The sequence below is a fragment of the Palaemon carinicauda genome, chromosome 12 (assembly GCF_036898095.1).
Source record: "Palaemon carinicauda isolate YSFRI2023 chromosome 12, ASM3689809v2, whole genome shotgun sequence".
In the NCBI taxonomy this organism is placed as follows: Eukaryota; Metazoa; Arthropoda; class Malacostraca; order Decapoda; family Palaemonidae; genus Palaemon; species Palaemon carinicauda.
Genome location: NC_090736.1, coordinates 154,784,651 through 154,801,722, shown reverse-complemented (window position 1 = coordinate 154,801,722; position 17,072 = coordinate 154,784,651). Strand labels below are relative to the sequence as shown.

The 17,072-nt window shown below is 39.4% G+C and overlaps 2 protein-coding genes across 3 annotated transcripts in view; one reads left to right on the top strand and one right to left on the bottom strand.

The window, feature by feature from the left end:
• LOC137651348 (zinc finger protein 678-like) overlaps positions 1-4,905 on the bottom strand; it is a 38,604-nt gene extending 33,699 nt beyond the window's left edge. For both annotated transcript variants that reach the window (XM_068384643.1, XM_068384642.1), the window contains exon 1: positions 4,778-4,905. The gene's annotated coding sequence lies outside the window, so the exon portion shown is untranslated. The remainder of the gene's footprint in view (positions 1-4,777) is intronic.
• A 2,369-nt stretch (positions 4,906-7,274) lies between these two features.
• Positions 7,275-17,072, top strand: part of LOC137651347 (ribosomal RNA processing protein 36 homolog) — an 18,132-nt gene continuing 8,334 nt past the window's right edge. Inside the window, exons 1-2 of the mRNA XM_068384641.1 lie at positions 7,275-7,421; positions 15,430-16,520. Of these exons, the coding sequence (XP_068240742.1) occupies positions 15,449-16,483 (1,035 nt within the window). The 5' untranslated portion in view covers positions 7,275-7,421; positions 15,430-15,448 and the 3' untranslated portion in view covers positions 16,484-16,520. The remainder of the gene's footprint in view (positions 7,422-15,429; positions 16,521-17,072) is intronic.

Below are 17,072 nucleotides of genomic sequence, written 5' to 3'. Positions count from 1 at the left end.
CTCGTCTCTGGCGCTCTTAACCCCCTGGGACCAGGGCAGAGCCGCACTGGCCTTCGGGGGTTTCTGAGTGCCGTAGACTTGGTCCAGAACCGTATCCTTGCCTTCGCGAGGGGTGGTCTCCGGGTCCTCGAACCTGTTGAGTTGCCTCATCAGACTCAGGACCTGCCAGAAGGCATGCTCCGACTCATGCAGCTCTCCTCCTTGTGGACTGGCAGCAAAGTCTCCTGTCCCCAGCTGCTCTACTTGGGGGACACGTGGACGTTCTCCTGGGGTCTTGCTGGCTCTGGTCGAATCCGGGATGAAGACTTAGGGACGGTCTTCGAGTCCTTGGGCTCCCTCCTAGGAGAGATACAGGACTCCGGTAAAGAAGTCTGAGGGCTCCTCTCTGCTCCCACACGAGACGATTCTCCTACTCGAGGTGGGGTTCCTCCCATTGGTGCCGTGGGAGAATGTCTCACCTCGCTGGACTCTCCTGAGGACAGAAAGGCTTCGTCCACAGGAGAAGGAGAAAACGTCTGAGAGGGGGAAGGGGCCTTCCTGACGGACTTCTTGGGAGCCAGTTTAACCCTAGGAGAAGTCACCACGAAGTCCACTCCTCTCCTTCTCTTCAGCGGAAACGAGGCTGCCGTTGGTTTGAGGCCTAGATCACCGAGAGCCGGCTTAACAGCCTGGACGACCGCTTTAATCAGAGACCCAAACAAAGGCTGACGGATGACAGACGCAGTGTCAGCGACTCCTGCTGGAAGGAAGGGGATCGAGCGATCCTTAGGAGTAGACACCACAGGGCCTGCCTGACAAGAAGAAGAGTGTTGCCTAGACCTCTCTGAAGATTCTTCCTCCTCCTGCAAGTGCGTCGCTCTGCGCTTACGAGGTGGAGATCGTGACGACGATGATCTGGAAGTACGCGCTCCAGAGGACTCGCAAGGTTGCCCGCGCTGCGAAACCCGGCGGGAATTGCGGTCGGGATCGCGCTGGCGCTCGCGCGATGGTAGAATCGCGGGTTCGTGCGCGGGCGAACGTTGGCGCACATGCGCACGGAGATGAAAGCGCGGGGGCGATAGGGTCCGTGGGCAAGTGGGCGAGTGGGCGAGTGGGCGCGCGGGCGAGTGGGCGCACGGTTGTAAGGGTGAGCGCTGGCGGCCGGGAGAACGACGGCGCGTTGGCGAGCGATGGCGTGTAGGGCGAGAAGGCGATCGACTGCGCACAGGCGAGTTAGCTCGTAGGAGACCTTCGGCAATCTGACGTATGGGCGCGCGGGCGCGTTGGAGAGCCCTTGCGTGCAGGCAAAAGATCGCGCGGGCTGTGCGGGAGATCGCTGGCGCGTAGTGGCGCGGTCAGGAGATATCAGCAGGACCAGAAGGTGTAGTGGTACGCAAAGGCGAACGCTCGCGAACTTGCACAGGAAACTTCTCGTGGGCGCGTGATGGCGCGCAGGCGAAGGCTGGCGCGTGGGCGAGGTCTGCGGGCGCGCAGGGGATCGACGGCGAGGGGGCAAAGGAATAACCTCCTTGCCTGCATCCAGATCCGGAGATCGTGGGCGCGCGGGCGAACGTTAGCGCGCATCGGGACCAGGACGCGCAGATGTGCGCTGGCAAGTGGACGCTCAGGCGAATGTGGGCGAGCAAGGCGCACAGCAGGAACAGGGCGCGCAGATGTGCGCTGGTGAGCAGGAGAGAGCTGCCGCACAGGAGATCCCTGACGAGCAGGCGAGCGCTGGCGCGCAGGCGAGCACTGACGCGCAGGCGAGCGCTGGCGCGCAGGCGAGCGCTGGCGCGCTAGCGCGCAGGCGAGCGCTGGAGAGCAGGAGATCTACGGCGAGAAGACATGGCTGCAGGAGATCGCTGGCGCGTTGAGTCCGAAGGGTCCGCAGCAGGAGAGCACTTGCGTGCTACTGCGAGCGAGCGCACAGGTAAAACATGGCGCTTAAGGGACTTATTCTCATTGAAAGATAAGCTCTTATGCCCCGAAGGGACCGGTGCCCGTTGGAAAACGGGGTGAGTTGGCGCCCAGTGCGCATCTGCGTCCAGGAACGGAGAAGGAAGGCTAGCAGGTCTGGCAGGCATGGGAGATCGCGAACGATCAGCTGAGAGGTCTAGCGATGCAGCTGCAACGGTCTGCTCACGTCGAGGAGGCTCCTCTGCGGGGGGACGTTGAAGGCGATGAACCGAAGAGGCGCCTCCTAACTCCCTTATAAATGGAAAGAAAGCCTCTACGGCGAAGAGGAGGGCGAGCCTTACGGCGAAGACGACCTCGAGGGGCAGCAACACCATCGTCGGTCCTCCGAAGAGGAGTCTCCGTCAGTGAACTCCCCCGAGGGGGAAAATCACCCGCAGGAGAGACCGTTGGACCCAGCTCCTCCCTCGAAGGATGTTCGGAGGGGGGAACTGAGCCTTCAGCAACATCCGCAACAACAGCAGGGGTTTGGCCGGACCCGTCGGAAGCCTCTGCCACAACAACGTCGACAATAGACAGAGGATCTACCTCTGTTATTACCAGCGACTGTTTAACAGCTGCACCCAACTGGATCAGGTCAAACAGGGCTTCCCTGGAGGGTGAGCCCTTAAGCCCCAAGGAAGCCCAAAGCTGCAAAAGATCATTGTTAGAAACAGAGTCATCAACATCAATATCCTCCCCCGGAGGAGGAGGAGGAGCTGCCTCACTATGGGAGGCAACTCCCTCTCCCGAACCCCGAGGTTGGTCAACAAAAGGAAGGCCTACACTACCACTCGACGGCCCCTCGCGAGAGACCGATCGAGTGGGAGCTTAGGAGGAGGTTCGGGCAACGGAAGAAGAGTCTTTGGAACCTTCCTTCTTCAAGGCACCCCTTGAAGGAGAAAGGTCACGCTTAGACTTCTTCTTACGTCACCGGGAAAACCTCTCCCACTGGGAGGTAGACCACTCCCTGCACTCACTACAAGTTTTACACCTATGACACCGTTGACCTCTGCAGGACGGACACAAGGTGTGAGGGTCCGTCTCGACCGCCGACATGAACGTCCCACAAGGGCGGTCGGGAAGTCCAGGGCACTTCCGCATGATAGAGAGAGGCCAACTTCCAAACACATGTGCTGTAAGAAAAAGCAAAAAAATTAACGCTGTCAAAAATGCGAGGGTGAGACAGACAGGTCTGATCATCACCCGAGCCAAAAGTGAAGTGAATCAATTCACCGTTGTGTGAGGGCGGAGGGGTAGCTAGCTACCCCTCCCCTACCCCCTCACTAACTAGTGAGAGGGTAGTTAACCCTCGTTAAAAATCTAATGGCTCGTCATTTCAGCTACGCCGAAAGTAATACCCCATGTAAATAGCGTGGTTTGTATTTCGGTTACGGAACAATTACTTGTTCGAATAGAATCAAGGGCTCAACATTTTTTATGACGATGTCTGAGGAAAACAAAGTTTAAAAAATTTAATTTAAATATCATCATAATTAGACAAACACATACTACCGCTAGAATTACTGGGTCCTTTGACTGGCCAGACAGTACTATATTGGATCCTTCTCTCTGGTTACGGTTAACTTTCCCTTTGCCTACACATACACAGAATAGCCTGGCACATTCTTTACAGATTCTCCTCTGTTTTCATACACCTGACAACACTGAGATTACCAAACAATTCTTTTTTTACCCATGGGGTTAACTACTGCACTATAATTGTTCAGTGGCTACTTTCCTCTTAGTAAGGGTAGAAGAGCGACTTTAGTTACAGTAAGTAGCTCTTTTACGAGAATGACCCAAAATCAAACCCTTGTTCTCTAGTCTTGGGTAGTGCTAAAACCTGTGCACCATGGTCTTCCACTGTCTTAGGTTAGAGTTCTCTTGCTAGAGGGTACACTTGAGCACACTTTTTTTTATCTAATTTATCTTGTATTGTTAAAGTTTTGATTGTTGATATAGGAAATATTTATTCTAATGTTATTACTGTTCTTAAAATATTTCATTTTTCCTTGTTTCCTTTTCTCACTGGGCTATTTTCCCCATTGGGGCGCCTGGGCTTATAGCATCCTGCTTTTCCAACTAGGGTTGTGGCTTAGCAAGTAGTAATAATAATAAAATAATAATAATAATAATAATAATAATCATGATAATAATAATAATAACAATAATATTAATATGATTTTAAATGTAATTGATGACGATACCTATTGTAGTCGACCCAGCATAACTAAAGTAAATATGGATTTTTGCCACGAATCATTAATATAAAATGTTCAAAACACCAAAAAATACATTATAACCCATCTTGGAGTATGTGTATGATAGCGACCACCTGTAAGTATGATAACGGCTGAGCCTTTGTATATCAGCGGTCAGTTCCTCATACACTAATCAAAAATGGACAACAACTAACCTAAATTTTCCCCCTAACCTAACCTACAAACTGTGTCCTTACCTACTTACCTAACAGGGCCGGGGGGGGGGGGAACGCTCCCCTACGAACCCCTTTACACTACCGTATTTTAAGTTAGCCATAATAATACATAAAGGTGGCCGCTATCGTACATACACCATGAATACAGGAGTGTAATGGGGTAGCAGGGGGGCATTAGCCGCAGCCTCACCCCGCCCCATTAGGTAAGTAAGAACATGGCTTGTAAGTTAGGTTGGGGGGGAGTTTAATTTACTTGATGTCCATATTATATGCTTGCTGGAGGAACTGGTCGAGAATTAACGTTTTATCAAGTTCAAGAGCCAAATGCTAACAAAATAGTTCACGTTTTCAAATAGAGCCTATATTTCCAAAGTAATTAAGCCACCGTACGATATTTAACCTTACCTGTCACGGTAACCCTTTACCCGTACATCTTCCCACAGTAGTCTAAAGATATTCGTTTAAATGGCACTATATTTTAGACAGAAAAGCCACGACATTCGCCCTCAAGCATAATACTGATGGAGATAAACATAAACTTCTTCTTGAATTTAGGAATCGGTGATGCTTTAAGGATTTAGGATTTAAGGATTTTTATTAACTCTAGTGACCCCTCTCAGGGTATATGAGAGTACATTACAAAATATACAAAATTATAATTTGACTTACAATAATAGTACAAGATGGCAGTAAAAAAAGAAACAAAAATACTTCTATTCACATATCTATACAATATTGTACATATATTTGTATATCTATATATGCAATGTATAATGGGGACATGAGCCTACATGGACAAGATAAAAAACTAATATATAACTAAAACTGTTCCATTATTATTTTTACAAATTTTTCTAGATTGTACACTATTCTCATGCTCACTCCGCAAAATAAAATTGCGGGCACTCTATCGTCTTCTAGATAGATGCAAAGCTTCTAAGATCATTCTTATTATTGCAATTAAGCTTAATTTTCCTGTGTCATACATAAATTAATCATTAAATTCTCAATCTTTACTTTTATCCCATTCTACCTTGAAATCAGATATTATAACATCTTTTCCTATCATCAGTTTTGGCAACCTGGTCAGTTTGTACTTTTTACATTCTTTCGTGTGCATTGCCCTACTTAAAATGCATCCAGATCCCTGCTAGGATTTTGCAACGTGCCTATACTTATGTCTAGTTCCATTAACTATCCTAATTTTGGGCAACAAAACAAAATGACCAGTAGTATCTTCATCTTGACACAGGTCACACAAATTGTCTGTATATTTTCCCCTGAAATTTGCTTTTAAATTGAACATATTTAATATTGTCTTCATTATAAGGGTTGCCTTATCCAGATCAATTTCTCTCATATAAGGCTGTGGACAATTTTATTCAATAAATCTTCATTTTTCATCACACAGGGACACGGCGTTTCTCGGCTGCAGTATGAAAGAACTAAAGAAATTTACTTTAACTTGCTTTACTTCAAGGGCTGTTTTCCTGATCATATCACAAAAGGGCACCCTGTTTACTATACATCATCAAAGCACTTAGAAATCAAGAAAGTCTTCATCTTTATTTTTTTCTAAAGAGTGCTTCCATGGTCTTATCACACAAGGAAATGCAATGCACTACAGGATCTTGAAGTTGAAAGCATTAACATTTTCAAGTCACATATTTGAAAGTTCTAGAACCTACAAGTAGAGGTAGCCTATATCTTGGTTCCAGTAACTTGAAATAATCTTTAAATATTTTCGAGTAAAAATTTTCTTAAATATTATCGGACGTCTGTTTCTGATGACTTGGGGTCATTGCACATATCTTAAACTCTATTCTGCATTACACACCTGTTGTAATTCATTTAGTATAAGAGTGCAGTAATTCTTTCTCGGTGTGGGACACCTTTTATCAATCTTGTTCCTCTGTTTGTATTTTGTAATTTCTTAAGTAACACTTTGGGTAGGTTGTAATAGACGGAGTTGCAGTGATCAATCTTGATAATTTCAACATAATAACCGAGGTGGATAGGGTGGTCACATACTAAAAAGGGTTGGAAAAAAAAATCCATGATAAATGCAGGTAGGGTAGCTTTTACATTGCTTTTGTCAGAACATATATATTTTTCAAACTTTAGAATACTACATTATGGAAATGTATAACAGAATAAACCAATGTGTTTTATAAGTATATTGCAGTGTTCCTTCAGTACCTAACTGCCTCATCTTTTTAACCTTCTAATTCATCTCAATTGTTGATACTTTTTGTCCAGTCTTTTAACCTTTGATTCATCATGCAATTGCACGGTTTCTCTCAGTTGTACCTTGTCACTGAATGGCACAAATCCACAGTAAAATATATATATTACATGCTGAGATAACAAAGGCAACATCTGAGTTCCATAATAGTGATACAACTACATGGGGGGCACGCGTAGTAAAACATTAAGGGCAAATTCATTTTCAGGCTAACAAAGACCAATGTAGTTTCATGCTAACAAACACAAATTTAATTTCATGCTAACACAGACCAATATAGTTCTTATAACAGTCATGGTAACAAAGGCAAATATAATTTCATGCAACATTCATGCTAGCAAAGGTAAAATTCAGTTTCATGCAACAGTCATACTAACAGGATAAGTGTGTATTGATAGCTGTTGTCTTACAATTCTAAAGTTCTATTTAGTAATATATTTGAAAATGAGAAGTGCTCTACACACACACACACATACACACACACACACACACATATATATATATATATATATATATATATATATATATATATATATATATAAATAAATCAAAGTACCGTTTGGAAATTAAACACTTAAACTTTAACGAGCAATGATGTTGACAATCAGCGAGATTCGGGAGCCGTTATAGAGTATCATATGTAAATTACTACTAGCAAACACCACGTTAATCTGAAACTTTTGTTTTTTCCTGCCCTTTGATAATGTATAGTTACTGTATATTATAGTATATCCCAGTGAAAACTCTCATTTTGGTTAATTTTCTAATATAATATTAACCCACAACAACTCATTTAATTATATGGTAAGTATTTTAAGCCTATGGGGGAGACTAAACTGAAAGGACTATGGTAGGCATATGTTTAGATTGACTAAAGGTTAAAGGTGTCTGGTTTCAGTTCTAGTTTCATCAGAATAGATGCTCACTAATTCAATTGCACAACAATTGCCTAACAATTATGTTATTGATTTAAGTGAAGAAAATTAAGGACATTAAGGTGTTATGGGCTCAAAATCGAATATGGAAAATAAGGGCAAGACCGGAACGAAGCCGAAAGTGAAGATGGTGAGGAACGAGGAAGTAGAATCCTCATCAGACGAAGAAATGGAAAGGGAACCGGCTGACTGTGCCATGTGCGACAGAGAGGTAACCAAGAAACAATATGGAATCGCCTGTGATTACTGTGAGTCTTGGTTCCACAATGGTTGTGTTAAAATAAGCAGGGAAGATTACAAAGTGCTGCAGAATAACAAAAGTCTCTCTTGGTTTTGTAGAGAATGCAGGGGAACATATAGGAATATGAAGGTTGAGTTTAAAAAGATGAAGGAGATTAATGATAGGCTAATGGATAGGCTGCAGGTACTGGAACAAGCAATATTAGAAATAAAGGACTCGATAGGTTCGGCACAAGTAGGACGAGTTAATATGCCTATAGAAGCCATCAGGGAAGAAGTTAGAGAAGAGGTTAAAGAGATAATGGAAAAGGAAAAGAGGAAAAATAATCTGGTAATATAATGTCGAGGAATGCATGGAAGGAAGCACAGAGGAAAAACAAAGAAAGGATAAGGATAGGTGTGAGCGACTGTTCAAAGATAATATAGGGGTAACTGGAGTTGAAGTAGTGGAAACAGTCAGGTTAGGTAGGTTGGAAATAGGTAATAGACCAACTGATAGCCAAGAGGTTAGAAACCAAAGAAATAAACCTAGGCCATTACTAGTAAAAATGAAAAGTGAAAGAGAGAAGTGGACAATTATAGGAAAGGCTAAGAACCTTAGAAATTGTCCAGAAACAAGAGAAAATAGAATCTTTGTAGCGCCAGATCTAACGTTGAGAGAGAGAGAGCAAGATAGGTGCTTAAGGGAAGAATTACAAACAAAGAGACAAAATGGTGAAGATGGATGGTTCATAAAAAAAGGAAAATTGCACAGAAGGGAAAATTTTCGTCGGAACGAGGAAGACACGCAAGAACTTTAAGGAAAGAAGAAGAATATAAACACAAAATTAAAGAAAACTTTAAGATTTACTTGTTGAACATACAATGCTTAACAAAACAAAAACTGATGGAAGTTGAGAAGGAATTAAATAGTAGAAATAAACTTTTTTGCTTGACAGAAACACACCAAAAGTTAGATAGATTAAATTTAAGTAAGGGTGTTATAAAAGTAGAAAATATGAGGAATATGGATGATAAAAAAGGAGGAGGTTTGATGATACTTTATAGAAATAGTGACAGTCTAGAATTGGAAAAGATAGAAACTAATAGTAAAGACCTATTGCATGTTAAGTGTAATGCTTATAAGCATACATTTAGATTATTGTTGGTTTATTTTTCAGCAGGGAATACTGAAGAAGACAAAAGTAGGGATAAAATAATAAAACAGGAATGTGAAAGAATTATTAGAAATCTAAATGAAGAAGAGGCATTGATGATATTAGGGGATTTCAACGGACATGTAGGATTTTTAGGTTACCAGAATTTAGACAGGAACGGGGAAATGATTCTCGATTGGATGAATGACCATGTGTTAGTCCTATTGAATGGAGATTTAAGATGTAAAGGTATATATACATGGGAAAGATTGCAACAAAAAAGTGTAATAGACTACGTACTAGTAAACGAACAAATGTATAAGCACTTTAGGGAAATGATTATAGACGACGAAAAATTGAATTTTGACATCTCAGATCATAATCTGATTACTGTAGAACTGGAATTCATGAGTGAACAGAACAAAAATTTTAATAAAGGAAGGTGGGAGGAAGTAAAATACTTTAGGACAGATGAAAATAGTTTAAGAGAATATACAACAAGAGTAGAGGAAATTGTAAGAGATAGACAAATAGACAGAATAGAAGGAATGGATCTGATAATAAAAGAGGCTGCAGAAGAAAAATTGGCAAGAATATATAAAAGGAAAGTTCTTGATGAAGAAAAGGTACATGAGCAACCCTGGATGAACGATGAAATAAGAAATGGCATAAAGGAAAGGAAGGATTTAAACAGAAAGAAAAGAAATGAATCCAATTTCGAAGTAAAAAAGGTATTAGAAGAGAGATATGATCAAAAGAAGAGGGAAGTGCAAGAAATGATAAAGAAGGAAATTACTAGATTTGAAATAAAGGTAACAGAAGAAATAAAAATGGATAAAAATAAAAAACTCTGGGAGAATATTGATAGAATAAGGAACAGACAGAAAGCCCATGGCAAAGTTATACAACTTTATGGAGAACAAGGAAATAGGCTAAATAAGGAAGAAACAAAAGAGGAATTAATCAAGTACTGGAAAACTATATATTGTAAACATGAAAATAGAATAGACTCAGTTTGGAATGAAGAAAAACAGATAGAATATGAAAATGAAATAGCACATCAGGAAGACACAACAAGAATAGATGAATATAATATCCCGGACATACTTAGGGAACACTATGACCTTGTAATGGTGACAAAAGGAAAAATAAAACCAATGAAAAACCCAAAAATCACAACAGAAAAAGTAAAGAATTGCCTGGGAAAATTAAAGGCAAAAAAAGCGGCAGGACCAGATGGCCTAAAACCCGAACTATATAAGGCACTAGGAAAAAGCAAAATATGTCTTGAAACCTTACAGAAATGTTATCAAAATGAGTTGGACGAAAAAGAAAAACCAAATATGTGGAAGAAGTCAAGAACAAAGATGATTGAAAAGAAAAGAAGGCCAATGGCAAAAGACTTAAGACCCATAGCTCTATTAAATATTTCTTATAAAATATTCATGATGATGGTGAAAGAGGAAATAGAAAACCACATAAGAATGAATGAAGAAGACAATGAATGTCAAGCAGGATTTACAGGTGGAGGCAGGATAGAGGACAATATCTTTATATTACAGTATTGTGTGGAAGAGAGCTATAGTAACAAGAAACCTCTAATAGTAACTGCGATAGATTTTAGCAAAGCATTTGACTCGGTAAAAAGGGAGGTATTAATAGAAGTTTTAAAAGAATATAAAATTAACACCAAAATCATAAGTGCAATTGCAAATATTTATCAAGGAGATACTACGGGCATTGACTTAGGAGAAGGTATAGAACAAGAAATGGAAGTTACAAGTGGAATTAAACAAGGTTGCACAGGATCAACTTCACTTTTTAAACTGATTACGTATATTATCATGAAGAAAATAGAAGAGGAAGGAAACGGTTTCAGAAATCAGTTAATAAAGATAGAATCATTATTTTTTGCAGATGATGCCTTAATAATTGCACAGGATATTCATAAGGCAAAGCGTAACATTCAGATATTAGTAGAAACTAGTAAAAAATGTGGGTTGGAAATTAATAAAGAGAAGAGTAATATTATGATTTACAATATGAAAGAAAAGCCAGATAACATAGAGGGAATCAAAGTAGTAGAAAGTTTGACATACTTAGGAATAAAGCTAGACAATAGTAGGAATATATTTAAAACTCAGAAAAGGGTAATGATAGAAAAGGCACAAAAATTAGCTAATCTAACATATACAGTTATAGAGAAAAGTTGCAATAAAGTGATGATAGGAAAAACGTTCTGGAAAAGTATTGCTTTACCATCTATTTTGTATGGAACAAATGTTATAAACCTAACAGACACTGAAATAGAGAAACTACAAAGAATAGAGAATGGGGTATATAGGAAGATTTTAGGTGCCACTAAAAGCACAGCTAATACTGCTCTAAGAGGGGAGATAGGTGCATCTTCTATGAAAACAAGGGTGATGGATGGGAAGCTGCAGTACTTAAATCGTACCCTGAATGGAAAGAAGGAAATACTGAAAATAATTATCCAGGATATTCAAGAAAAAGAAGGAAGATGGTGGAAACAACCTGCAAAGTATTTGGAAGATTTAAGTTTAGGTATAAGACAAATAAGAAGAATGAACAAGGCAGAAATAAAAACGGAAACCAGAAAGTGGGATACTGAAGAGTGGAAAGAAGAAATAGAAAGTAAAGTGAGCCTAGAAATATATAGAACGTGGAAGAAAGAAATTAAAGAAGAGTTAATTTATGACAATACATTTGCTTCAGTGATATTTTTTAGAGCAAGAACTAATACGTTAAAACTAAATATTGTAAATAGACACAATGGAGGGAATGTAAACTGTAATTTTTGTGAAAATGAGGAGGAAGATTTGATACATTTTTTGTTATTTTGCCAGGAATATAGAAAAGAAAGGAATAAAGTAATTGAGCTACAACAACCATACGAGGAAGACCCAAAGAAAATAGTGGGATTATTTTTATTTAGTGAAACAAATATAGAAAATAAAAAAGAAGTATTAAACATAATGTGGAAGAAAAGACAAAACAGTACAAGAAGATAAGCGTTAGAGGCGCCGTTGTAAAGGCTATGCCTCACCCCGGAACCTGAACCTGAACGTCAGCCGGTGTGATGGTCTGAACGATCCCCCGGTCTCAGAATTCTCCTTGATAATCTGCGCATGCGCGAACATTACCGTTTGCCAGTGCATACGAGGTTGATGGTTTATTTTCCTGTAATGTTATCGTGCGCAGCTCAACATTACCGCTTGCCAGTATATACGAACTTGATGTTTTATTTCCATGCGAGCTAATGGCGGAAAATAACCATTATACAATGTCAAGGAGAATTCTGAGACCGGGGGATCGTTCAGACCGTCACACCGGGCAAGCCCAACCCCCCACTCTGGTGCCCTATCATAGCAGTGGCATCCCCAGTAAACAGCTTAAACGTTCGCTCTCGGGCGGGGATCGATCTGCTGCCATGCGAATGCTAGGCAAACACGTTACCACTTTACTTGGCCATTTTAATTGGAATTAAGAAATAGATAGGTAAATCGGTGGGAACGAGTGTCATGTTGGAAGAGAGCGGAATTTTTTCTACAGAAGAAAGTAGTTTTTTCCCTAGGTTACATTGCCCTGTAATACAGTACAGTAATACCGGTTGTTAATTTATGATGCCTTAATATTTAGCGAAACAAGTTTTCTTTAAGAAAAGGCAAATTTGGAGGTTTCTGTCCAATACCTAAACCTAGTTATTTTGGAAGTTTTTCAAAAAATTATAGAACAGTACAATAAACGGTTGGTAAAGAATAAGACTGTATTTCAATGTATTTTATGGTGTTTTTTAACATACCTGATAATAATTAGTGATGGAAATTCATAGTTTTCGAGTTATGGTTGGCTGACTACCATAACGGAAAGGATATGGCCTTACGCTTGGTATCATTATCAATTACATTCTGAGTCTGAGTTCCTTTAAATATATATACCATGTACCAGTCTAATTGTATGATATTTAAGTTAACTTTTAAACTTTATTGCTTTCACCAGTTATCAAAAAAAGTCATCGCAATAAAGAAAAAGCCACTGTAATCAAAACAGAGTAATAGTATTAAAACACGATCCAAAAACTGGAGGTTTTGTTTGCCAGATTCCAGGACACAGAAAACATTATTTTCCATCCCATTTTCTATGGAGTTGTTTGTAGCTGTGTTCATCTTATTACAAATGCCTCCTTACTTAATTGAGCTTATGGTTTATTGGTTTTTGCTTTGCCGTAGCTTGCTTCCCTCACAATTAAACATTACCTCATTGCTACTATGTTCTGGCAGGAAGTACAAGTTTTGCTATCCGTGTTAGCCCTTGGGCTTATAGCATCTTGCTTTTCCAACTAGGGTTGTAACTTAGCTAATAATAATAATAATGATGATAATAATAATAATAATAATAATAATAATAATAATAAATGGCTTCTTACAAACCCTTAAATAAAGCTCTAGACAGGCATCTTGCCCTAAAGACAGTCTTCCTTTCTGCCATATCCTCAGCCAAGAAAGTAAGCGAATTACATGGCCTATCTTATCTTACTTCACATTCTATTGGTTAGAGAGAATTGTCCTCTTTTATTCTTGAGTTCCTGGCTAAAACAAAAAATCCAACTCTAATTGACTCTTTCAGTATCTTGTGTCTCAAAGAGGTAACTGAAGATCTGGATATTCTGTTACTCTGAACTGCAAGAGCAGTCAGGAATTACGTAAAGAGATCAGCCCCTTCTTCTCACTTCTCAATAGATGGCAGGCAACTAAAAGCTTGTCAGTTGTTTTGCCCGGAATTGCAGAATCTTCCTGAGCCGAACCTCATGTGATATTTCATACATTCTGTTGAGCAAGCTTTGCAAGTCTTGTGGCATTTTGCTAATAAGGACAGCATCATTAATATACTCTAGGTCCGCTAATTTTCTGTTACCAATCCTTCTCGGCCATCCCCAACTGTCCTATGCATTACAAAATCCATGAGGAGGATAAACAACATAGGTGACAACACATTCCCTTTGAGTACTCCACTGTTAACTAACTGGAAATTCATTTGATAGGACTCCTTTAACTTTGTCCTTGCTATGCTCATGAACAGACTCAATCAAATTCACATATTTAAGAGGAACTCCATAATAATGCAGAACTCTCCACAAAATTATTAAGTGCACTCTATCAAAGGCTTTTTCATGGTCCATGAATGCCATCAAAAGTGGATTTCTATATTCTACACATTGCTGTACAACATGTCCTAAAATGAAAATTTAGTCAGTACAACTTGTACCTTTTCAAAATCCTGCTTGTTCATCTCTCAGCTTTTCATCAATATTTCTCTCTAGTCTCTTTAGAATGAGCATACTATATTTTAATGATAATGGACGTAAGTGTGATGCCTCTGTGATTTTTGCAATGTCAGATTTTTTTTTTTCTTTTTTTTTTGCCATTTTCATCAACCCTCCTAGCTCCCATTCATCAGGTTTAGCCTCTTCATGCCACATTCTACAAAATAATCTTGTAAATATTCTGGGAGTTGCTTCCTTTTCGGCCAAAATCATCTCAGCAGTTATTCCATCGTATCCAGGGGCTTTCCATATCTTGAGTTTTTTAATAATATTCATGGGCACATCAAGGTTTTCCTCAGCTACAGATATATCAATCAAATTATACCCTTCATATGTCTTATTCATGAGCTCATTACAGTGTTCCATCCAACGTTGCCTTTCTTCATCTTCTGTTGTTATAACAGATCCATCTCTCTTTTTGATAGGTACAGTATATGTTTCTTCTTTGCACCAAGCCAGATATCATTAATAATTCTATGAGCAATTCTTACACCATAGCTACTCCCTGAATTCATAGCTTTGTCAGCATCATCTTATTTCCTGTCTAAATATTCTCTCCAGTCATTCCTGGCTTTTCTTTTGACCTCACTATCAATACTGGAATACTTAGCATGCTCTACCTTGTAATTATCATTACTTCCTTGAAAACTTTCAACAATCAATTTCCGTCTGTCTCCTTTTTATAGTATCCCAAGTATCATTTGATATCTATGGTTTTCTCCTTGTAACTGCATGTCCCAAAACTTCACTACCAACTGTCAGATATATGTTCTTAATTCCGTTCTATTCTTCATTAATTCTTGTGAAACAGGAGATTTCTTAGCATCCCGCTACACCCGGGACTGGGGGTCATTCTTTTATTTGCTCTTCCCATAGACTGACCAAATCCATAGAAGATTCATTACCAATTAGGCACCTTTTTCTTTTTTTCTTGTCTTAGAAAATCGACATAGAAGTAAACCATACATAAATAACTCAGGTTTGTATAGCTAGGAAAAATACAAATTGTATTAAAAAATTTAGTATTAAAAAGAGCGTATGTCCAGTTTTATCCATTAATGAGCAATACTTAGTTCTTTAAACCATTTAGATTTCAATAATGCAAATATGAAAGACTTGTTCTGCACTATACACTAAAGGTTTCTTTTTTTCTTTAGTTTATACCTTGTTGATGAAATGTGGGGAGATACTTCAGCTAGATTCAATAAGACTCGGGGACTTCACTCTTTGCCAACAAAAGCTGCCAAGAATAAACACATAGTTTTTGATAATGTTGGTAGCAATGACAGCAGTGATGAATCCACATCAGAGACTGAAAATTTTGAAAAAGGCAAGTTGAAGCACGAAAGAAGCAATAGGGCCACAACATTTGACCCAGACACTGATAGTGGTGAAGAACTATATGAATCGAAAGATTTAAAACAGGCTTTGAAAAGAAAACATACTGGTTTAGATGAATTCACTAACGATGAATCAGAATCAGAAATCTCTGGAAGTGAAAGTGATTATGAACAAGGTGATGATGAAAGTGATGAAAATCTCGTTGAAGAGGATAAAGATTATAGTGGTATGACCATGGAAGAACTTTTAAAACTTCAAGAAGAAATAGGCATGAAAGCATTCAAAGAAAAAGTATTGAAAGTCCCAAAGTCTGAGAAACCCGAATCAAATGAGAAAAAGTCTTTTAAGCGGCTGAATAAAAATCGTCCCAGTGAAATGCCCCTGATGCGGAAGAGGGCTCCACCCATGAACTTCATGCAACCGGGAAAAAAATCCAGAAAGAAAATCGTTCGAGATCCAAGATTTGATGATTTATCAGGCAATCTGCAGTTGGATTTGTGGGGTGAACGTTATAAATTTCTTAAAGACACCAGGAAAAAAGAACTAGAAATCTTGAAGAATGGACTGCAAGAAGAGACTAATCCAGTTAAAAAGGAAAAGCTTAAAAAAACAATACAAAGAATGGAAAACCAACAGCGAGAAAGCCTTAGGCGAGAACAAGAAAGAGCAGTGACCATGATTGAAAAGAAGCATCAAAGAGAAGCACTAAAACAAGGCAAAAAACCCAGATATATGAAGAATAAAGATAAAAAGTTATTGATGAAGACTATGCAATTTGACGAGTTGAAAAAAGGAAACAAAGTAAGCAAGTACTTACAACGTAAAGAAAAGAAGTTAGCAAAGAAAGAGAAGAGACAGCACCCTATGTGATAAATCTGTGAAGGAGTGTCTCTTATTATTTGTTATGGTAAGTGTCCATCTATTTATGTATAATTTTGGTTGCATGCATGTTGTATCTGTGCAGTAAAAAGCTTTTTTTGAAAACCAGGATAAATCTAAATTATTTGAAGCAGCAAATTTTTGGAGATCATATAATGTTTGAATATTGTTTTACAGTTGCCTTTGTATATCTGATCAATGTAAGAACAGTTCTTGAATTCAAGCTGCCTCATTACAGGTGGCTAACTAGCCAGAGAGCTGCATTCAGAAGTGCCTCTCCTGACACTTGCCCCATAGTTTGCTTGGCTTTATTCTTGAAATCTTCAGCAGTGTAAAATAGCTATTATTTGAAATATCTATGGTTCTATTTCAAATGTGAGATAAAGGCTTTAAATGATAAAGAGTATCAGGGACATTACCAAGGGATATGATTGAATGTACAGTACTGTAGTCTGCAGGTTTGGATTGAATTTATAAATCTGGGACATATGGTTCAGCACTGGACTAGGTAGGCCATTTTGCACCAATTTGCACAGCTAGATAAGAGAGGAAGCAGGAATGAAAGGAAAAAAAAAAGGCT